The sequence below is a fragment of the Mya arenaria genome, chromosome 10 (assembly GCF_026914265.1).
Source record: "Mya arenaria isolate MELC-2E11 chromosome 10, ASM2691426v1".
NCBI lineage: Eukaryota > Metazoa > Mollusca > Bivalvia > Myida > Myidae > Mya > Mya arenaria.
The window spans coordinates 39,495,918-39,518,089 of NC_069131.1; the positions used below are offsets into that span (position 1 = coordinate 39,495,918).

The 22,172-nt window shown below is 35.2% G+C and overlaps 2 protein-coding genes and 1 long non-coding RNA gene across 3 annotated transcripts; all 3 read left to right on the forward strand.

The window, feature by feature from the left end:
• The first annotated feature begins 485 nt into the window (after positions 1-485).
• On the forward strand, positions 486-1,453 carry LOC128206190 (uncharacterized). The gene is made up of 3 exons (XR_008256410.1): positions 486-567; positions 1,088-1,222; positions 1,330-1,453. It is a non-coding gene; the product is annotated as an uncharacterized LOC128206190 (long non-coding RNA).
• A 12-nt stretch (positions 1,454-1,465) lies between these two features.
• On the forward strand, positions 1,466-3,000 carry LOC128204688 (receptor-type tyrosine-protein phosphatase alpha-like). The gene is made up of 4 exons (XM_052906086.1): positions 1,466-1,470; positions 1,667-1,846; positions 2,378-2,513; positions 2,857-3,000. Exons 1-4 carry the CDS (start codon positions 1,466-1,468, stop codon positions 2,962-2,964), a joined length of 429 nt encoding a protein of 142 aa, XP_052762046.1. The 3' UTR covers positions 2,965-3,000.
• A 5,556-nt stretch (positions 3,001-8,556) lies between these two features.
• LOC128206191 (multiple epidermal growth factor-like domains protein 10) lies at positions 8,557-20,147 on the forward strand. The gene is made up of 7 exons (XM_052908496.1): positions 8,557-8,649; positions 11,216-11,246; positions 14,301-15,689; positions 15,964-16,084; positions 16,260-16,336; positions 18,347-18,434; positions 19,179-20,147. The coding sequence occupies exons 1-7, from the start codon at positions 8,635-8,637 to the stop codon at positions 19,216-19,218; spliced, it is 1,761 nt and encodes a 586-aa protein (XP_052764456.1). The 5' UTR covers positions 8,557-8,634; the 3' UTR covers positions 19,219-20,147.
• The last annotated feature ends 2,025 nt before the right edge of the window (positions 20,148-22,172 follow it).

Consider the following 22,172-nt stretch of genomic DNA (forward strand, 5'->3'; position numbering starts at 1 on the left):
AACATACAGACAGCAATGTTAGGTATCCATGGTTTTACTGAATATTTAAGGTATTTGTGTTTTTGTAGGGAACATCTTAACACTTTCTAGACGTTGAAAAGCGTTTAATCATTTGCGAACATAGATATATACATGTATGTTGTTTTTATATTGAAAATATTCTTCAACAGTTTAAAAGTTCTAATTTGTTTTAAGTACTGCACACATTTAAGTTTATACATTTCTTTCATGCCTTCCTTTTAAAAGCCGGATCTTAAAATCTTAGTGTAAATTAACTGTAGCTCTTACATGATTTTCAATATCATTTCTACCAAGTTTATTTTTCTGAAGCATGAAGGGTATTGCGTAAGCTTGTTGCATTGCAAACTACATGTCCATCGTAGTTTGAGGTTTTGTCTGCCATTTCGTTTAAATTTTGTAAAGATCGATCAAAATTGACATGGTATTTGATACCTTAAAAACAACAACTGTATTTTAATATATATTGCAGGAGATCACAACAGACATTACCGGTTCCTTAATAGCCCACCTGGAGCTCCTGAATGTATAAATGCAGTTTACATCGACGTAGGTAGCATTTACTTCCCGGTTTATTTAAGTTTATACATGTAAGATACCACTTTGGTGTGAACTATTGGTACATGACTACAATTAACTAAGATATATCAAACTAGTACAAATCAGCGTGTAATGCAGGGCTCCCTTCAGGACGCACAATGTAGGTTGATGCGTAATCATTTTAATACATTGTTATGTTTAATTCATTGGAATTCAATGATCAAAACAAAATTGTAGTGTACTGATAAAAAAATGATAGCCATAGTATTAGCTACGAACATAATGGCCATAGCTATTTACAAAAAGAAATAGAGGCTAGTATTTTTTATCTGTACACAAATCATATTATTTTTACTTATAATTAAAAACTTCATATGTCATTGAGTTAATGAAAACATAATATTATAATGCATTTAATTAAAAAAATCCTATCGACATATAGTGTAAGCATTTAAATGTGATTAACAAAATCAGTTTGCAAAGTGTATCGGCATTAACTGGTCAGCCAATTATGTGATCCTTTTTTCAGAGCTTGAAAGCAAGGAATCGCTTCTTGGTTGTTCAAAGTCCCATGAAAGAAACTGTGATCGACTTTTTGACACTGTTGTCCCAGGAACATTGTACATGTGTCGTAAGCTTTGAACCTTCCACAGACAAACAAAAGGTTTATTCTTCTTAAATTACAATTTTTCTGTACGTCTTAGTCATGTTTGAGCTGAAACATTAGACCAAATTTATATGATAATTAAACAAATGTTGTTGTTTTTCCAGAAACAAAATGTCGGATTGTATTATCCTGCTGGAAACCACGTTTTAAAACAGGGCATGTTTCAAGTCAGCTGTACCAAACAAGAAAACTACGGCTATTGCACAAAAAGACTGCTAACGATCAAACACAATGAACCCAATGGGGTAACTATACATTTAAAATATATACTTACTGTTTAAAGGTTGTGATAAAAACCTATAAGAACAAACTTTGTTTTCATACTATTTGATTTACGATGTCATTTCTTTTGGCACATAGTTATAGCAGCGAAGTTGGAAAATATTTTAGTTTATTTGTGGCTTCGTACAAAGTCTAGATCCTTATCAACATTGTGCTCAGTCTCAAATCTTATTTTAAACAGCAAAGTTCTGAAAGGGAAGTCACTCACTTTGAATTCAATGCATGGGATAATACCAGTGACGTCCCGAAGTCGAGTAAGGATTACCTTGATCTTATCAAAAGCGTTGACGCCAACTTAAGGGAAACTTCTAACCGAGGCCCGGTTCTTGTTCACTGTTTGTGAGTATAGGTGTACTTTATTCATTAATGGACTAAAATGCTTTTACATTAAACCTTTTCAACAAGCGCTCGTTTGATTTCATTTATTACGTTATAATTTCCTTAATTCAACAATATGTTGATGATGAGGTTATGTGGAGGGCATCCTTCGGAATCATTGAATATGATCAGGTCGTAGGGGTTTCTCGATCTTCAGCCAGTGAAGGTTGTTTGCAATATTTTAACTCTCTTTACTGTGCATGACGAAAGTTGTCGTGAACATAATTTGTTTTAGTGTGTGCTCCCGAGAGATCTCTTTTTCATAGTGTATTTCGGAACTTTTACATAATTTGAAAACAAATGATAAATGTCCTCTGCGTATTGACGTGCATGAACATGCTGGACACTAAAAGTCAAGCCGCTCAACCGTACAGTTTACATACATTTCATTTAAATTTATCAGTCAAAGCTTATATAGACCTCATTAGTTATCACAAATGTTATCAACAACTTTCTGTTTTCTTTGACTCATCATATACGATTTCATTGCAGGGACGGGACTGGAAAAAGTGCTTTGTTCTGTATTGTTTCAATTTTGGTTGAAAAGATGAAAATAGATCAAGAAGTCAGCGTTGTTAATACCATAAGGAAAGTCAGGTCCAGGCGTACATCAGCAATCCCAAACATGGTAATCTTTATTTAAACATTGATAATAAACACAATTTAGAAATACATCAAATACATGCTTTGCCTTTATTTTACCTAGTATTTTGGAAGAGTCTGAGGTCGACTGAAAAGTGTCATTTTCAGACGTTTGTAATTATACATATTAAAATATATATTTCAAATTGGTTAAATGTTATATCATATAGTATGTTAACAGTTCCCTTATTATCTGTAAAGTTCAAGCATTTAAAGATTTCTCTTTTCTGACTAAGTCACCAATTGTAACAAAGTATTTAACACATTGCTTATTATCTGTTTGAAATATACGTACACTTGTTTACAAGAATATTTTTCTTTATCTCCAGGCACAGTTTGAATTCTGCTACAAATGCGTGTTGTCCTACATAAAGTCATTTGATTACAGTCAATATTCAAATTTCACTGGTAGTGTGACAAGTGTATCTACTACTTAAACGGATTGTTGGCCATGCTAGTTCAACGACAGCTAAACAGAGAATGTATTCTTATGAATACCTAAATAGGATATTTTAACGATATTGTCCATGTTTTTGGAAAATGAGAAAAAGTTGATCCTTTCAGTGTTCTAAAGAAAAAGATTTATTTCTACAGAAAGTTTGCCATATCTTGTACAAAACCGTTCTTGTCTTAACGTTGATAGAAATTGGATAGAATTGTCATCATTTGACATCACGTGTTTTATAATATATTCGAGATTTATGATGTGTATAATATGCAGGCTGCAATTCAACTAGACTAAGTGTCGATACACGCTGTATTTTGATGATATTTGATTCTGCCAAACCTGGGGCCAGTGTGAGCTAACACTGGCTTATTTAAGGACAATATTTACCTATGAAGGACGTTTACAGGGAGTAGGTATCCCTTGAAGAAAAACATGAGCTTTCATTTGATTGATTTTTGTGTTTTGTGTTAGATTGTGTAACCTTTCAATATATTATAGTATTGTTTTTGTTAAGGAATTATTGTAGGATATATAGTATGAATTTGTTAAACATGAAGTGTTATACAGAAGATACAAGAGTCGATGTCTTATGTGGAGGTCTAAGATTAAATATCTTCATGTATTGACAATATCAAAATAACTAATTGTATCATATTCGCACTCAGACTTGAGACTGTTCGTAATATTTTGCTTGTTTAATTTCTATCGCAATTGATTAAGACGAATGGGAAATATGTGGCATTGCCCACAATTTTTAAAATTGAGCAAGGCAGTTTTTGGCATCAAACATAATTTTCCCGGTTATGAATCTAAAAACACTTAAATTATAATCACTGAACACTTTTTTTACCAAGATTGCATAAAATTTAAGTATAACAAAGTACCTGGTTTTAGTGGGGACCGAACCGGTACAGTCAACAACAAAATAGAAAGCGGGCACGTTATGGACAAGTTTTAACTTTTAATAAAAACATTAGTAGCATCGCCAGATAATATCAATGAATCACAATACCGACTTGTATTGAATGACGTTGGTACCGTATTTCAAAATTGTGAACTTCAAAGACAAAAGTCGGGCATATATCAGTATCTTAGTTTTAACCCTTTTTATAATGCCTTCTTATGACATACTTTAATAAAGGTAAAAAGTCTTGTTAGACGAAAAGATAAACGTAACTTAATTCTGCATCATTATGTTTAACTTATTTGACTTTAATGATGAAAACAAAAAGAGCGTAAGATTTGTGAACAGATAAAATTGTATTAGCCTTTATAAATGGGGCTTTCAATTTATAGCTACATGGCCACATTTCCCAGTAAAAAGCGCCAAAATCTCGCATATTGTTTTAGGAATGCATTAAAATTAATACGGTTCTTTTGGGTATCTATGTAGACTTCATACATTAATTAGCTGTAGGATCGTATCACGAGCGTGGATGTTATAATGATAAACAAGAGTTTATAAGAAATGCAAATCAACACAAATGATAAAAAAATGTGTTAGTGAGAACAATAAAACCAAGTTTCTGTTCAGGTTTTTGTCGGGTACATGATATTGATGTTCCATGGCGTGGTTTTAGTACTGTTTAATTTCGAATGTTCACAAGCTTAAGACTATCATATATTCATGAATTAACATACTATATATCTTAGCAAGATGCTTTTATCATTTGAATATATAGTATCGTTTTGCGGCTATTTAAAAAGTAAATATCAGGTCTTTTATATGCCAATCAAATACCATTTGCATAACTAAAGTCCCTATCACCCGCTACCGATGAACCCCACCGTTACTAAACCGGAGCACATAATTAACAACAGCGAGAGTATCGGCGGAAGTCCGTCGAAAAATACTTTGGCCGTATCAGTTCCGATGAGGTACCGGCGTCAGAGCCGATGTGCTATCGAATACCACTTTTTTCCAACGATGTTATACAGAGACGCTGCCGTTGTTTTAACAATGTGCCACCGCTGATCGGAGCTAAAGCGGAGTGATACCGTTGATTGTGATGCCGTTGGTCTACTGGTGTGCGGTATAAGTACGGTAGTACTACGGTGCGACATCGCTAAGAACGGTAGTACGTTGTTAGTATATCGGCAGAACTATGGTATCACATCTGTACCAATATCTGTACATTGACGCAACCGAGAGCCGTTGATCCATAACAGGACATTACCGGTTATATACCGACATTAAGAAACCATATCAGAAAAATGCCATTATTCTGCCGTTGTGATCCCGTTGCTGGCTCCGGCAGCGCAACGAAAGTAAATTTGAAGCATCTTTAAAAGTTTATACCTTCATCTGCCATGGCTTTTTTCGCCGATGTTCTGACGATGTCCTGGCGATGTACTACCATTCTTAGCGATGAGATACAGACGCTCTGCCGTACTAGAACCAATCCAAAAAAAATGTGCTCCGGTATAGCTCCGGCGATCAAAATCTGCGTCAGGCCCTTAACACGCGCCATATTGAAAGCATGTGAAAAGTGAGTTTCCAGACCGACCTCTTTGTGTTTGATGCGGAAGCTTGACAATCTGAGCACCTCGGTTATTTCCCTTCGAAAAACATTCTCGGATTTATATGGAAGGTTTACAATGTCACCATGCTTTGCATGTAACTACGCTGCAAGTAGATCGCGTAGTAATTTCAAATAGGCAGTTAACCTGAAGGCATTTACTCGAAGGAATCTTAAGATCTTTGCCAAAATACACATAACTAGGAATCCATTTAAACTTAGTAAACGACAACACACGTGTTACAATACAAGCTATTAATATTCATAAATTTTACGAACTACTTTTACAAATGCACCGGCATTATTTCGATGCTCACACAGAGGCGGAGATTGCCGAGTTATTCCGATTGGACACCTGTATCATTGGACCACTTGGGCGCTTTTACACGTCTTTGCCTTTTCATGACCTCACAATTTGAAATTCTAAAAACCAGTTACCCGTCCAAACTGATCACATTTATTCTTGACACTGCGATCATTTTAACATACAAACGTGTATAATACAAATCAAAATGGTGATATGAACAATAAATAATGTCAAATAATGCCTAAATGTCTGGAAACCATTGATATAACACTGTTGATAAAAGATCAGAACGCATGTTTCGTATTAACGTTCGAAAGTAATGATTTATGGCTCAAGGCGTTATCACAAAAATACTGATTCGAAACTGGTCAAAAGGTCTATCTGTGAGAGTGCAGCTTTAAGATATGCAGGCATTGCTAGGAAATGGAACATGGACTCGCCGGTCGGCAACTACTCTTCATCAAAATGACAGTTTCAAAAATCACTTAACGTACCATTCGCGTGCTTTTTATCGAAACGAGCAATCCAAAAGGATATTGATATTGTTTTCAATTGTTATTTCTTTTAATGACATCCGCATGCTTCCACTTTAAAATTTCCATATTTCCACAACAAGACGTTCGTTTTATCGTCAAAATACATCACTTGGATACGATATATTTTTGTCGGGGCGAAGCAAGGCTTAGGCACCGCGAAAGGGTGCGTGAGATGAACAAGCGTCCGGATGATCGCGTGGTCGGTCGATTCATCTGGGTATATAATGTCCAATTTGCGATGTTCATAGCCAAGATCGCTAATGTTAATTCTATTTTCGGTCTCAAGTTTTTCTTTCAATTGGAATGACATCATTTCCTGTTACACACGCGGGTTTGTGTACAACACTTTTTAGTCAATATCACTGTTTTCTTTGAATACTACGGCATATGAGTTTTCAAAAAACGGCCTCGTGACCAATGCAAGGCTTCACACATACGAATTATGACTATGGACTTTCATCGATGTCGATTTGAACTTTTGCTGACAAGTTATTTCCACGAGTATCAATATTCTGTTGATTTCACCAAAGGTATATGAGGACGAATTTCTTCATTATTAACAACGGATGCAGTATTGTAGCCTCTATATGTAAGTTGTTTTTCGTTTATACATACGAGTCGTATGTGCACACTTCATGGTCATCATGAACTCTTGACAACTTGTTTGATATTGACTCTGCAAGTGTGTACACTATTTTGACTTGTTCACTTAATAACTGGTTATGAACATATTTTTCGTCGATAATTTTAAAGTAGTTCAAGACACATTGTCGACTGGACAAATATCATGTGGACACATGGCCCCAATTTCTCGAAACTTCTTAAGTCTCTTATAACAGGATTAAGCTAAACTCACTATTTTTGTTGTTCTATAATATATGTTATATTTACTTCTTTAAGAGTTTTTTTTTATAAATTATATAAGAAATACCTGTATGCTAAGTCAAAACTTTAATTGGGTTCAACTCTATACGTTGACTTCATTTTTGACGACAAAAACAACAACGTTAAAATACTAATATGTCGACTTAATTTATATGCATAATGTGTTTGAGGGTTCGTTCAGAAGTTTTCTATTATATAAATGCTTTTCTTAAAAGTACAATTGTTAATTTTGGAGTATTCTAGATTTTTGGGTATGTATATTCTATATGATATGTATTAAACCTAACTAATCGAAGGGAACTTTAGTCACCGCAGAAATGATTACATTTGTAATATCATTTAACATATAATTGCAATCCCACATTTAAATCACTATCTTGCAGAAACGTTCTTTATTTGGGGAGTCAACAATTGAAATAAAACAACAATTCAACGACACATAACTGTCCGCTCGAAAGTTAAACCGCCCAGGTGTTAGTTTCATTACACAAGTGTCGGGTTATGGCAAATTGTTGCGGCTTTGTGAATATGATACAAAAAGCTGATTGCTGTTTGTGCAAATATGGAAAAACACCGAAACATGAACGTTACTTTAAAACACAATAACATATTGTTGATATATAGTTTATTAGAATTATTATGGTATGTTTGCAACTTTACTGGAATGATCTCGTTAAGTTTTTTTATTTTTTATTTATGATCAATACAATATTGCACCTTTTAGTATTGAATTTGTTTAATTGGTTGTATTTTATAAAGGGTGTTTTAAAGGGAGAATCGTAGATGAGATTTGTATTTGAATATTGTCAAACCAATATCTTAATTGTGCACTGAATGGATGTCAATACGATTTGATAGCTGAATACACACCCATTTTCGAATTCGGGTTTTATGACGTAAGCTTCAACTGCTTACAGACACCCGCACCCACAACTGTCAATCATAGTTACTTCGCTCATGCGCAGAGGGCAGAGCGATCTATGAAAAATAGAACGCTTTACAAAATCATGTAGATCGACAACATACTTTCTACGAAAATAAGTGTTTATATTCACCGTCAAATCTGTTCTAAGTGATATGGAGCTGCAGTAAATAGGGTATTATCCTCTTGACTGTTTGCATTCAAAGAGGTCCCGGGATCTATTCTTTTCGTAGGCGCAATTTATATGTATGTTTTTATTCGTTGTTTATAATCTTTTTATAAATAAGTTTTCATGTTAATCTTATCAAAACTGAGGGATGTTTTTCAACATTTGCAGAAATAGTTTCCTTTCGATTTCATCATAACTGCAGCTACCGAGCCTTTAACATACTTTGATCATACAATTAAACAGGAAGATTTTATGTCAGTAACCCCAGCGTTAAGCTTGGATATGAATACATTTAAGTTTTCGTCAACGCCCTGAAGGAATATGGATAGTTTTAAGGTATTGTAAATTTATATACATATTCTAAAAAATTCAATAAGTTTGTTAGTATTAATATATATCAGGTAACGTTAGAATACGTATATACATAATATGTCAGTAAACATGTTAATGATAAGGTAATGTAATTCAATATATCAAAACAATGGTAAAACGTAATTAACGACATTTACCAAAAATCTATCATGCCCTTGTATGCAATTAAGAACCCTAGATTGTAAAAGTAAAAACGTTTTCATTGCAATAATCATTGAATATATTTAGTTGTCTTAAATATTGATTGATACAGTTTATTACAAGTAAATGTTGTTAGTGATTTCGATCATGCCGCCATCAATTTGATCCCGTATGGATTCTGATTTAAATAAAGTTGATAAATCTTATGACGACCAACAAACTTACATGATTGTATTGATTAAAATATTTAATGGCCTTTGTAGCAGTGATTTATTTTGGTGGTTTATAACCAGTATTTTGATACTCGCCGAAGAACGTTGATATTTCAAACACAAACTATTACTTGAGATCCGTTGTGAACACGCTGTACATGGCAACGTTTTTCGTTCACGCGTTTCACTAATCGTTTTACTGTAGAAATTCCTTATGCGTGTGCTCATTTCACACACTATCTTACATTTTTTTCCGAGGGAAGCAATATTAAGGAGACTTAATCGTTTTCAATTACTGAAACATAACTTGACTTGTAAAATTATAAATTGTAACCGATACTATAATGGGTAAATAGTCCCCAGAACCGGTCACGTTAATAATCAGATTGTATTTGGAAATAGTTTACAGAACAGGTCATGTAACGAACCAATATTATAGTTGAAACATCGTCTGCAGAACAGGTCACTTAAATAACCTAGACTATATTTGGAAAGCTGTCCACAGAACAGGTCACGTTACGAACCAATATTGTAGTTGAAACATCGTCTGCAAAACAGGTCACGTTGAGAAGCAGCACGATTTTTTGAAAGCTGTCCGCAGAAAAGCTTACGTTACAAACCAAGACTATATTTGGAAAATAGTCCGCAGAACAGCGCACGTTTAGAAGCAAGTCTATTTTTAAAAAGTATCCAGCAGAACAGGTCACGTTGAGAAGCAGGACTATATTTGGAAAGCTTTCCGCGGAACAGGTCACGCGACGAAACAATTTTATAGTTGAAACATCGTCTCCAGAACAGGTCACGTTGAGAAGCATGACGATTTTTGGAAAGCTGTCCGCAGAACAGGCTACGTTACAAACCAAGACTATATTTGAAAAATAGTCCGCAGAAAAGCGCATGGTTAGACGCAGGTCTTTATTTAGAAATATATCCAGCAGAACAGGTCACGTTGAGAAGCAGGACTGTATTTGGAAAGCTGTCCGCGGAACAGGTCACGCGACGAAACAATATTGTAGTTAAAACATCGTCTGCAGAACAGGTCACGTTAATAAACTAGACTATATTTGGAAAGCTATCCGCAGAACAGGTCACGGTACGAATCAATATTACAGTTAAAACATCGTCTGCAAGACAGGTCATGCTGAGAAACAGCACTATATTTGGAAAGCTGTCCGCAGAAAAGGCCATGTAACAAACCAAGACGAAATTTGGAAAACAGTGGACATAACCGGTCAGGCTAGGAACCAACATAATGTTTGAAAAAATCTCGGCAGAACAGGTCACTTAATAAAACCAAGAAATCAATATAGTTGAAACATAGTCTGGGGAAAAGGTCACGTTGAGAAGCAGTACTATATTTGAAAAGCAGTTCTGACTACCGTTTACTTGCCATATGACACCAAATGGCGTGTTTGGTCAATTCCAAAATGCAGTTGTTGTTGTTTTGGTGCAGTATCGGCCATTATGCAAAAAATAACCATACTAAATTTAAAATGTTTTATCAATTATGTAATTTGAAAAGATAACAAAAGTGTCTTATTTTTAACGAGTGCCATATCTGCTAAATTCGGTTGTTCTAAGAATTGAAGGCAATTATTAAAGGAAAATAATTGACCAGATACTATCGAAAAGCGGGCACATTTTTACTTAAAGTAACACTATAAAATGTTACGGTTTTATTAGATGCATTACAAAGCTAAATTAGAATGTACTGGAAGTGGGCACGTTTAATTCGATTCGCCTACAGGACCAATATCAGCACTAGGGTAAAATATTTTCAAGTTATTTTTCACGACGTAAGAACCCATCGTCTTCACCCCATGTTAACTTGAGAAAACAAAGCACCTTTGCCTTTAAATGTTATCAATTGTTTTCCTCTTTTTGGTATTACTCAAGTCAAAATTGATATACAGAGTGTTATGAATGATTAATTTCAACAACTTATTACAATCTTGGTCACTATTTATTTTATTTGTTTAACTTTTAAAATTTACTGTTTTTACGAATAATGTGCCAAAAATGAGTTATCTCATGCGTTGTATAGTTATACTCATATCTTTCCTAATATGCCCTCATTTAAATATTTACATATATGATTTCTGTTTAAACTTACCGGGGACAATTTTTTATCGTTGCGAGAAGCATGACATAAATATGATCTTATTATAATTTTTCAGATCCTATTTGTATTAATGGTGCTTTTTAAAGGTATGTATTTCAAAATTAAAAGTTTGTACTATAACAGTTTTATATATATGTTCTTTATTTCCTCTTGAAGAGATACATACATAATCATAATAAAGAGAACAAAAATACATGCACATACATAGTAAAGTAATTGATATAAGAAAGACAAAACATGATTAACTAATGATTAAATGCAAACATATGATATAAGAAAAAAAAAAAAAAAAAAAAAAAAAACATAATAAATTAATACAATTTAACAGATGCAATCATATGATGTATAAGGTAATATAATGAAATGTTCAAACATAAAAAATGTGATTCTTTATGACGTTATCAATATTTGTTAATTTGTTCTTTTAGTGATGATTTACATACATATATATTTTATACATTATTATAACGACAAAATGACTTTATGTATTGACAATATACATAGTTTCAGGCTATCAATATTTATACGAATGCTTTAATCAATTACAAGTGCTATTACATCTTTATAGCTTTGCATAAGCTTATAATTGAAAATGCAATTTTATTACACATAACATTTAAAAACATAGCTAATTGCGATACATAGAAAGTGTTTATGAACCTTCTTGCTAGAAAATGCATGATGCCTTTTTCCTAACAAATATTGTAACTTTGTTTCATCATCACAATTAGTCAAGCACATGGATACATCATTGATAAACTCATTTGAAATAATATCATAGAATCGTATTCTTATGTCTGATGATAAATGGCAGCAAAATACAACATGATTTACAACATTGTCGACTACAACACCACACGCATGGCATAATATCGGTCCCCTATTATCATACGGGTTTGGTGATATCCAGAGTTTGCTCACTTCCAGTGCATGTCGGCGTGACCGGAAGTCTGATGCGCATGTCCATATTATCGCTGGTTCAATACTTGTATGCAAACATCTGAATCTTGTAAAAGAAACATCGTTTTGTAATCTCTGTTTCCATTTATTCAAATGGTGTTGATACACTGCTTTTTTACAAGTGATCTTCCAAGCTGATTTCGTAGGAAATTGTCCTGTGTATGAATATCTTGTAATAACTGGAAGCAGATTGTACTTTGATAGTATGTTAATTATATCCGGTATGTATCCCCGTTGAGTGATTTTATTTGTTCGACATGCATACATGGCTAGCCGCAGGTTGAAGATTTGCTTGGAGAGTACATGCACTGGCATATTACAAAGACATTTAAGAAACGTTAGTTTTTTAATATCTATTTGACTTTCTATTGACTTCATACCGAGCATCGCCAAGCATATATCAGTACGAGTTCGTATATGAAATCGCTGTATTAGTTTTGCAGCCATTCGTATAAAGCGTTCTAGTTGTAGATAGTTTGTCTTCGATAAGTTGTTCCACAGTTCTGCCCCAAAAAGGAGTTTTGATACACATATTTTTGACATTAATTCTGCTGACGTAAGTGGGTTAATTAAACAGGTTCCGACGTTCAGCGACAACAATGAATAAAATGATGCTTCAGCTTTTCTGCATGCGACCGTAACTTTATCATTATCTGTCAATTTGTCATTTAGCTGTACACCAACATGTCTTAACTTGTTTGTGTGCTCAATTTTATTATGTCCTAGGTAAAAACTATTGCTCGTCTTATTCCTGGAATGGTCTCCAAATACCATAATGAAGCTTTTTGCTGAATTAATCATATATCTAAATTTGCAGGTGTATTCATACGCAGTATTTAGTAGATTTTGGAGCCCTGACGGCGATATTGCACTTAAAGCGATGTCGTCTGCTAAAGTAGTATTGCTCGTTGCTATGTTGATGATATTTGTCCCCTGGTTACTTCGCTCCAACAATTCGAGGAGGCCGTTTATGAAGAGGTTTTAGATCCAAGTTGAGAGTATCCCACCTTGCCTTATCCCTTGTTTTATCGGGGAAAAGTTAGCCATTTGCCGATATGCAACAATACATGTCAGTGTGAGCGTCAACAATTAATGACCACGTTTTGCCTGTAATACCCAGTTCTGCAATCTTGTAAAATACTGCATCCAACCAAACTGTATCGAACGCCATTCTCGTATCGAGCATCGCAACATATACTTTATTATTAAGTTCTAGATTGTGATATATTGACTCTTGTAGGTTAAAGGACGCAGTTATTGCCCCTGTGTTCTTCTGATAAGCATTCTGTTGACGGTTTGGAAACTTAACACCAGTGTCTTTCATCCACGTAGTTATTTTACTGTGCAAAACCTTTTCAAAAAGTTTGTAAATTACTGGCAGTAGTGTTATGGGTCTGTAATTTCTTGGGTCACTTCTTGGTTTGCCGTTATCTTTGTAAGCTGGTATGATAAGTCCCTTTTTACACATTTTAGGAATAATTCCTGACACAATTATTCGATTAAATAAAAATTTTAATACTGGATCACGCTTTCAATCGTTTATATTTTGATAATAATAAGTCGTTATTCAATAAAATCATCATAATAAAATTACTCCATTTATCCATCCATCCATTCATTCTTTTATTTATTTATCCATCCATTCATTCATTCATTCATTCATTCATTCATTCATTCATTCATTCATTCATTCATTCATTCATTCATTCATTCATTCATTCATTCATTCATTCATTCATTCATTCATTCATTCATTCATTCATTCATTCATTCATTCATTCATTCATTCATTCATTCATTCATGCATTTTTCATTCATTCATTCGTTCGTTCGTTCGTTCGTTCGTTCGTTCGTTCGTTCATTCATTCATTCATTCATTTATTCAATCATTCATTCATTCATTCATTCATTCATTGATTTCAGTCGTACCTTTTAAGTAAACTTTATTTTGCTTGTTTATTTTTATATATATATTTATATAGGCTTAAAAGCTGTATTTTTGTCATCATGCTTGCCCCTGCAGTTTTCATATATGTCCTTGTTGCATATAATTTTTCATTCATAAAAAATAGTATGTTGTTACGTTTGTACAAGATGTTAAGTATATTAATATTTGTATTATATTATCGGCGAATATTTCGACAAATTAGTTGCATACGATTATTTTGAACTAACTACAGCTAAATGTGACGATTGTCCTGATCGATGCCTGTGCTGCATTAACGACATATGTGAACATGACTCAAAAGGCTGGGAACAAGTGTGTTTAGATGGCTGCAAAGATGGTTATCATCAACCTCGATGCATGGTCCCGTGTAAAGGAAACTGTCAGACTTGTCGTCAATCTGACGGTGTGTGTCTTATATGTAAACCGGGATTTTACGGACCATCTGACGAGTGTTTAAATGCATGTGCCTTCAGACACTGCGCATGTTTTGAAAGCGAATGTGATAATTGTCTTGACGGGTTTTACGATGTTAGCAACCATTGCGACTCGGCTTGTTCAAAAGGGTGCAGTGAAGACAAATGCAATGATGATGGAACTTGCGACTGTGTTGACAATTTTGAAGGAAATAAATGTGACAGGTGTGTTCTAGGGAAATACGGAGAACTATGCAATAATAATTGCATAAACGAAAACTGCATGTGCACAAACGCGGTTAATTGTATTTCCTGTAGGACTGGCTATTTTGACATTTCTACTTTTTGCACGAAACAGTGTTCCGTAGGCTGCAACGATATTTGCAATAGTGACGGCCACTGTACATGCCTTCCTCGGTTTTCAGGAAATACATGTGCAAACTGTATACCTGGATATTATGGCGACGAATGCACCGTACCGTGCTCAAGAGGTTGTACAAATGGCATATGCAATAGAGATGGTACGTGCACGTGTATTCAAAACTTTATGAGTAACAAATGTGATGATTGTGATCAGGGACATTTTGGAATATTATGCGATAAAACATGTAGTGTAGGTTGTGCGAATAATACATGTGACAAAAGCGATGGATCATGCGATATATGTATTGAGGGTTATACATCATCAACTTGTCATGAAAACTGTAACTATTCTTGCCAATCATGTTCTCAAGATAACGCCTCTCACTGCTTATCATGCTTCAAGAGCTTTTATGTTGATTCGAATATGTCAGGTTGCACTCCCTGTGAACAGTCGTGTCTTGCAAACACATGTGAACAGCCGAATGGGTTTTGTACATACGGATGCCAAGAAAGATACTGGGGCCGCAACTGCAATAATTCATGCCATCCTACTTGCAAAACCTGCCTTCGAGAGAATGGCATCTGTACACATTGTGTTAACAACTCGTTGACTAGTGTTGGAAATTACTGTACCAGAACATGTAGTGACACCTGTGTCAATAAGGAATGTGATGTTATGACAGGCCGCTGCCTACGTGGTTGTGTTCGCAACTTCTACGCCGACATGTGCGATATAGAGTGTCCAGCTACATGCGTTTCCGTACCAGATATAACAAGATGCGATTACTTTGGTCGTTGTCGACATGGTTGTATTGCTGGATACAAAGGGATTACCTGTGCAAATGGTAGGTATAGGTTAATTAAAGAATATGTATAGAACAGAAAACCAATTACTTGTAACTATATGTTATCCAATGTTTCACCAGGTTCTTACTGTGTTTTTCCAGCTCATAAAAAATACTGTTCAAAACGTTTGATAGATATGCAAGTAGTTTTAGATAATATTGATTATTACTCAATTACTGATCGAAATTACAATGTAAACAAACGATTTATTAATGAGAAGTTGAACGGCAGACACATTGGAAATATTTGTCTTATATCAAGAGTACCTTTCAGCAACGACAACTTCTAAACCGGAATCTTCATCATGCGGGGGAATCATTGGGGGAACTGTTGGTGGTTCACTCACTGTTTTATGTATGATTACTGTCATCCAGATAGTTCTGTTCATTCGATGGTATGTCACATTTAATTATGAAACCAATACATGCTTTTAATTTTAAGTTCCAATGAATGTTTATCAAAATAAGCCCTTCCATGCGGAAAAAACAACAACAAAAACAATCAATAATGTAAAGCTGATATTTGTGAAATAATATCATTTAAATTCACCATGATAACTTTTTATAAAGGAGACGACACAACAAGAACAACTCCTCTGAAAGAACCCAAGAGCTGGCGTTCCGCAGTTTGGATCCATATGAGATTGGTACTGGTTTTTATAAGTACTCTTGGTATTTATGTACCGCTCTATATCCGTCAGTCCGTCCGTCCGTCAGTCCGTCCGTCAACAATTGCTTAAAAACTTCTCCTCTGAAACTACCTGGCCAAATTCAATGAAACTTCATAGGAAGCTTCAAAAATACCACAAGGGGTCACGATTGATCAACAATAACAACAACAAAATGGCCGACTTCCTGTTTTTGCTTTAACAAACATCTCCTCTAAAACTATCTGTCCAAATTCAATGAAACTTTACAGTAAGCTTTCTAGCGTGACCATCTACAAAAATACAACAAGATGTCACGATTGATCAGTAACAACAACAACAACAGCAACAACAACGAAATGGCTGACTTTCTGTTTTGCTTTTAAAAACAACTCCTCTGAAACTTCTGCTCCAAATTAAATGAAACTATACAACAAGGGGTCACGATTGATTAACAACAACAACAACAGCAACAGCAACGAAATGGCCAACTTCCTATTTTGCTTTAAAAAACATCTTTTATAAAATTACCAGTCCAAATTCAAGTAAACTTTACAGAAAGATTCATTTGTTGACCCTCCACAAAAATACACCAAAGGTCATGATTGATCAACAACAACAACAACATAGTCATTTAAAGGTTATTTTTGTTCCTTTTTTAAGTTCATGGATTCAAATAATTATTATACACTTTATTCTTTAGAATAAATTTCTTTTTTACTTAATAATAAATTTAATAATCAGACTTTTCCATTGAACATAAGCCTTAATGCATTTAAAAGTAAAACAAAGATTTTTAACATGTGAAGGAAGGTGATGTTGCCATAAATGGAAGAAGCAATGATATTAGTGGAAGGCGCTGAATGTGTTCTGATATTTGATTTTAGAGCTTAAGGCAGTTTATTGATTTTATTGGATGGTGCACTGTTTGTTGTTTGTTTATCAATACTGAAAGTTATATCAGTGTGCAAGCAATTTAACATAGTTTTGTCAGTGTGCAGGCAATCGAATGAAGTCCTGTGTGTGTGCAGGCAATTGAATAAAGTCCTGTCAGTGTGCACGCATCTGAAAAAAGTCCTGTCAGTGTGCAGGTATCTGTACGAAGTGCTGTCAGTGTGCAGTCAATTATCACGTCCTGTCAGTGTACAGGCAACTGAACAAAATCCTATCACTGTGCAAATGTGAGAATCAAATTATGTCAGTGTGCAGTCAATCACAAAGTCCTGTCAGAGTGCAGGCAACTGAACGAAATCCTGTCAGTGTGAGGGCAACTGTGTCAAGTCTTCAGTCTGAGGGCAACTGTGTCAAGTCCTGTCAGTGATTATCCTGGCAACATGTTTGATCAGTATGTTTTTCAATACAACAAATAACAAGCTTTATGGATTATAAAGGTTAAACGTTTTTACTCAGATGAGTGATTTAGGGCCAATATGGCCCTCTTGTTTTGCAAAGTCTTGTTCATACAATGTGAAAGTATAGTCTTGGTAATAGTCCTTATTGTGGGTTATCAATCTAACGTAAAGTGCGCAGTAAGTAATTTCTGAAATAACAGGAAGGTATTATGCTTCGACGGTCCATGTTGAAATAGGAGTATGATTTGCAAACATTCTAAAAAAAGTTTTTGTTTGGGATTAGTTTGCACATTATTTTGTGAGATGTTAAAATGTATCTGCAGTGTATGTGATGTCAAATTCTGGAAACACATTCCGTACGTGTGTTTCTTTAAACCATCATTTAAAAAAACGAAATACTTATGTCCCTCTTATATTCAGATTTGAAAGATTTAAATACATTTACAGTTAATATATGCTATTATGAGGATTTAAAGTATTTTCAAGCTAACATTCTGTATAATCTGTGATTTGTCTTCTTTTGTCTTTATCGATTAACGTCAGCATGACGTTTGGGACTGATGGGTTTGTGCCTGTAGTTTATATTTTAGTATTTATAATACTTGCCAATAGTTTTTCAATCTATTTAATAATCATATATATTTTTCGATTATTTTAGAGCCAGAAATGCAATATCAAGAGCTAAGTATCAAGCCCTTGAGAGAGAATAAAGATACAACGTACACAGACCTCCAGGAAGCAACAACGTAAACGACCTTGCTGATGGTTGATTGAAACTTATTTTTCAGTTTATATGTGTTTCTATGTGTAAACGGGTTAAGACATGAGTTTGTGAAAATAGTATGTATGTGTCAAAACATATTGGTATAATTAAGTGTTAATGCAATCGAACCTATATATAGTTCTTCTTTAATTAATTCAAAAGTTGTTTTATTGAGTGTTTGATGTTATAATTGAAGGAAATTTAAGTACTCTACGTACAATACACCCAAATATTGATTACCAGTATTTCAAACAGCCAATATTGATTCAGAATATACTTAATTTTATAAACCGAACACAATGAATGTAATTATACAGTAATTTTATAAACAATGCAGCAAATATGGCAATGATCAATCCTACAAAATAAATGCGATAAGAGTAAAGTGTATTCCTAATGGACCAATGTTCAAGAATCAGACTTCTAAACAAGGACTAATAGCGTTGATGTCAATGAACGACATCGTCACTATCTTCTTAAATTCGTTTCTTATTATACGATTTGCCATTATGATCTGGATTCACCCATAGAAAGTCATTCTTTGGTGACTTCTATGTCAGCCAATCAGATTCATTCTTATGCTTAATAGGTAACATCAATAAAGTTCAAAATTCGTTTTGGGGATTAAGCTTTCAAAACATCCGATGATGTCTGCGGTTGTCTACACGCCTAAATTGCTTAGTAGGCAGAGCAAACGACCTCAAACCATATTGTATCTGTCTTGTAGGCTCGATTCTGACGTTGTGTATGATCAGCAAACCGAGTAACGAAGGTGCCGACTTTGTTTCACTCAAAAAATGAATGGACACAAACTATCAGCTGTACAAAACTCGTGTTTTATTGACTATAAACAGCTAAGATTTGAATGTATATTGTTCACTTATGTTCAGAATGTGTCAGATATTTTATCAAAGACACGTTGTGAAATAAATGAAACTTGAGCTAATTATTGTAGATTTTATTGTGATTAGATCGATCAAAAGTGTTGTAACTCAAGGAACAACTTGTTGTGTTTATAAAGTGTATAATCTGTACTCGTGAACAATTATTACTGATTTTATTTCTCTTTAAATATACCATACTTGCTTTTTACGAAAATTAGAGTCAGTTTTTTGATAATGCCTGAATAAACAATTGGTTTTATCTATTATACATTTAAGGATTAAAAGTTCGAATTAAAATCCTAATAGAATCCTAAAATTTAAAGATGTTGCTTAGTGAAGATAATCCTAGAAAGTGGAGAGAAAGGATTGTTTTCTCCAAACTTGTTTCTCAACTCGGACTATGACAGTCTTGACAGTGAAAATATTTCCTGACAAGAACCTGTTTCTCATTCGTATTATTCGTAAAACCATGTTTACCCTATTAACCAATGATAGTGGTTTCTATAAATAATACCTACAAAGCACTTTTCATTTTATAGTTATTTGACTGTTATGATATGTGATTATACTTTGTACATGTTGTAAACCATTAATTATCTGTGAAACAAATTGTTTTCGCCACAATATTTGCGGGTTGCATATCTGTTTCTTGGTAAGATGATACTAACTACAGTGTATTTCCTCAGAACTCCTAACATCGACCATGACCGACCATTCAATTGATAAAAACTGGAAAGTACATGAAATGAAGTTTGTTTGAAGATATATAACTTAATGTTTTAGCCCGATATGTACGCATGGCGGTTTACCAAAATAACACCCAACTGTTTCTTTAGGATCTCTTTGGTCATAATAAAGCTGTATTTTTGTTAGTTTTGCCTTTTTCAATAATATTACACGACTCTTTCAATTAATGATATGATACGATACGATAAAGCGAACATTCGTTGATAAAATGACCCCTTTGACCTTAACATAAAATCTTAATTTGATAAACAGGAACAATTAAAAGTATGACATATCAAATCTTATTGTCTATTCGACATTAAGTCTTGACACATTCCTAGTCACAACGACCGTGCTTTTATCGTTCAACTTACATTCTGGTCAAAAGTCAGGAACCTGACCACATTCCTAGTCACAGCGACGGTGCTTAGTTCGTACCACTGACGTCCTTGTAAAAAGTCAGGCACCTTACCACATTCATAGTCTCAGTGACGGTGCTGGGTTTGTACCACTGACGTCCTCGTCAAAAGTCAGACACCTTACCACATTCATAGTCACAGCTACGGCGCTGAGTTCGTACCACTGACGTCCTCGTCAAAAGTCAGACACCTTACCACATTCATAGTCAAAGCGACGGTGTTGAGTTCGAACCTTTGACGTCCTGGTCAAACGACAGGCACCTTACCACATTTATAGTCACATCGACTTTGCTTATTTCGTACAACTGACGTCCTGGTCAAAAGTCAGACACCTTACCACATTCATTGTCACAGCGACGTAACTTAGTTCGTACCACTGACGTCCTGGTCAAAGGTCAGACACCTTACCACATTCATAGTCACAGCGACGTAACTTATTTCGTACAACTGACGTCCTGTCAAAAGTCAGACACATTACCACATTCATAGTCACAGCGACTCTCATGAGTTCGTACCACTGACGTCCTGGTCAAATGTCAGGCACCTTACCACATTCATAGTCACAGCGACTTTGCCTAGTTCGTACCACTGACGTCATGGTCAAAGGTCAGGCACCTTACCACATTCATAGTCACAGCGACGGTGCTGAGTCCGTACCAATGACGTCATGGTCAAAATCAGACACATTACCACATTCATAGTCACAGCGACTCTCCTGAGTTCGTACCAATGACGTCCTTGTCAAATGTCAGGCACCTTACCACATTCATAGTCACAGCGACTTTGCCTAGTTCGTACCACTGACGTCATGGTCAAAGGTCAGGCACCTTACCACATTCATAGTCACAGCGACGGTGCTGAGTCCGTACCAATGACTTCCTGGTCAAAAGTCAGATAAATTACCACATTCATAGTCACAGCGAAGGTGCTTAGTTCGTACCATTGACGTCCTGGTCAAAGGTCAGGCACCTTACCACATTCATAGTCACAGCGAAGGTGCTGAGTTCGTACCACTGACGTCCTGATCAAAGGTCAGGCACCTTACCACATTCATAGTCACAGCGACGGTGCTGAGTTTGTACCACTAACATCCTGGTGAAATGTCAGGCACCTTACCACATTCATAGTCACAGCGAAGGTGCTGAGTTTGCACCACTAACATCCTGGTCAAAGGTCAGGCACCTTACCATATTCATAGTCACAGCGACGGTGCTGAGTCTGTACCACTGACGTCCTGGTCAAAGGTCAGGCACCTTACCACATTCATAGTCACAGCGACGGTGCTGAGTTTGTACCACTGACATCCTGGTCAAAGGTCAGGCACCTTACCACATTCATAGTCACAGTGACGGTGCTAAGTTTGTACCACTGACGTCCTGGTCAAAGGTCAGGCACCTTACCATATTCATAGTCACAGCGACGGCGCTGACTTTGTACCACTGACATCCTGGTCAAAGGTCAGGCACCTTACCACATTCATAGTCACAGCGAAGGTGCTGAGTTTGTACCACTGACATCCTGGTCAAAGGTCAGGCACCTTACCACATTCATAGTCACAGCGACGGTGCTGAGTTTGTACCACTGACGTCCTGGTCAAAGGTCAGGCACCTTACCACATTCATAGTCACAGCGAAGGTGCTGAGTTTGTACCACTGACATCCTGGTCAAAGGTCAGGCACCTTACCACATTCA

Bases quoted from the DNA above. Each gene is read 5' to 3' on its own strand.
- LOC128206191 (XM_052908496.1), top strand. The intron at 11,247-14,300 runs GTATGTATTTCA...AACTAACTACAG, and splicing joins ATTAATGGTGCTTTTTAAAG to CTAAATGTGACGATTGTCCT. The intron at 16,337-18,346 runs GTACTGGTTTTT...CGATTATTTTAG, and splicing joins TTTGGATCCATATGAGATTG to AGCCAGAAATGCAATATCAA.
- LOC128204688 (XM_052906086.1), top strand. The intron at 1,847-2,377 runs GTGAGTATAGGT...ATTTCATTGCAG, and splicing joins CCGGTTCTTGTTCACTGTTT to GGACGGGACTGGAAAAAGTG. The intron at 2,514-2,856 runs GTAATCTTTATT...CTTTATCTCCAG, and splicing joins CATCAGCAATCCCAAACATG to GCACAGTTTGAATTCTGCTA.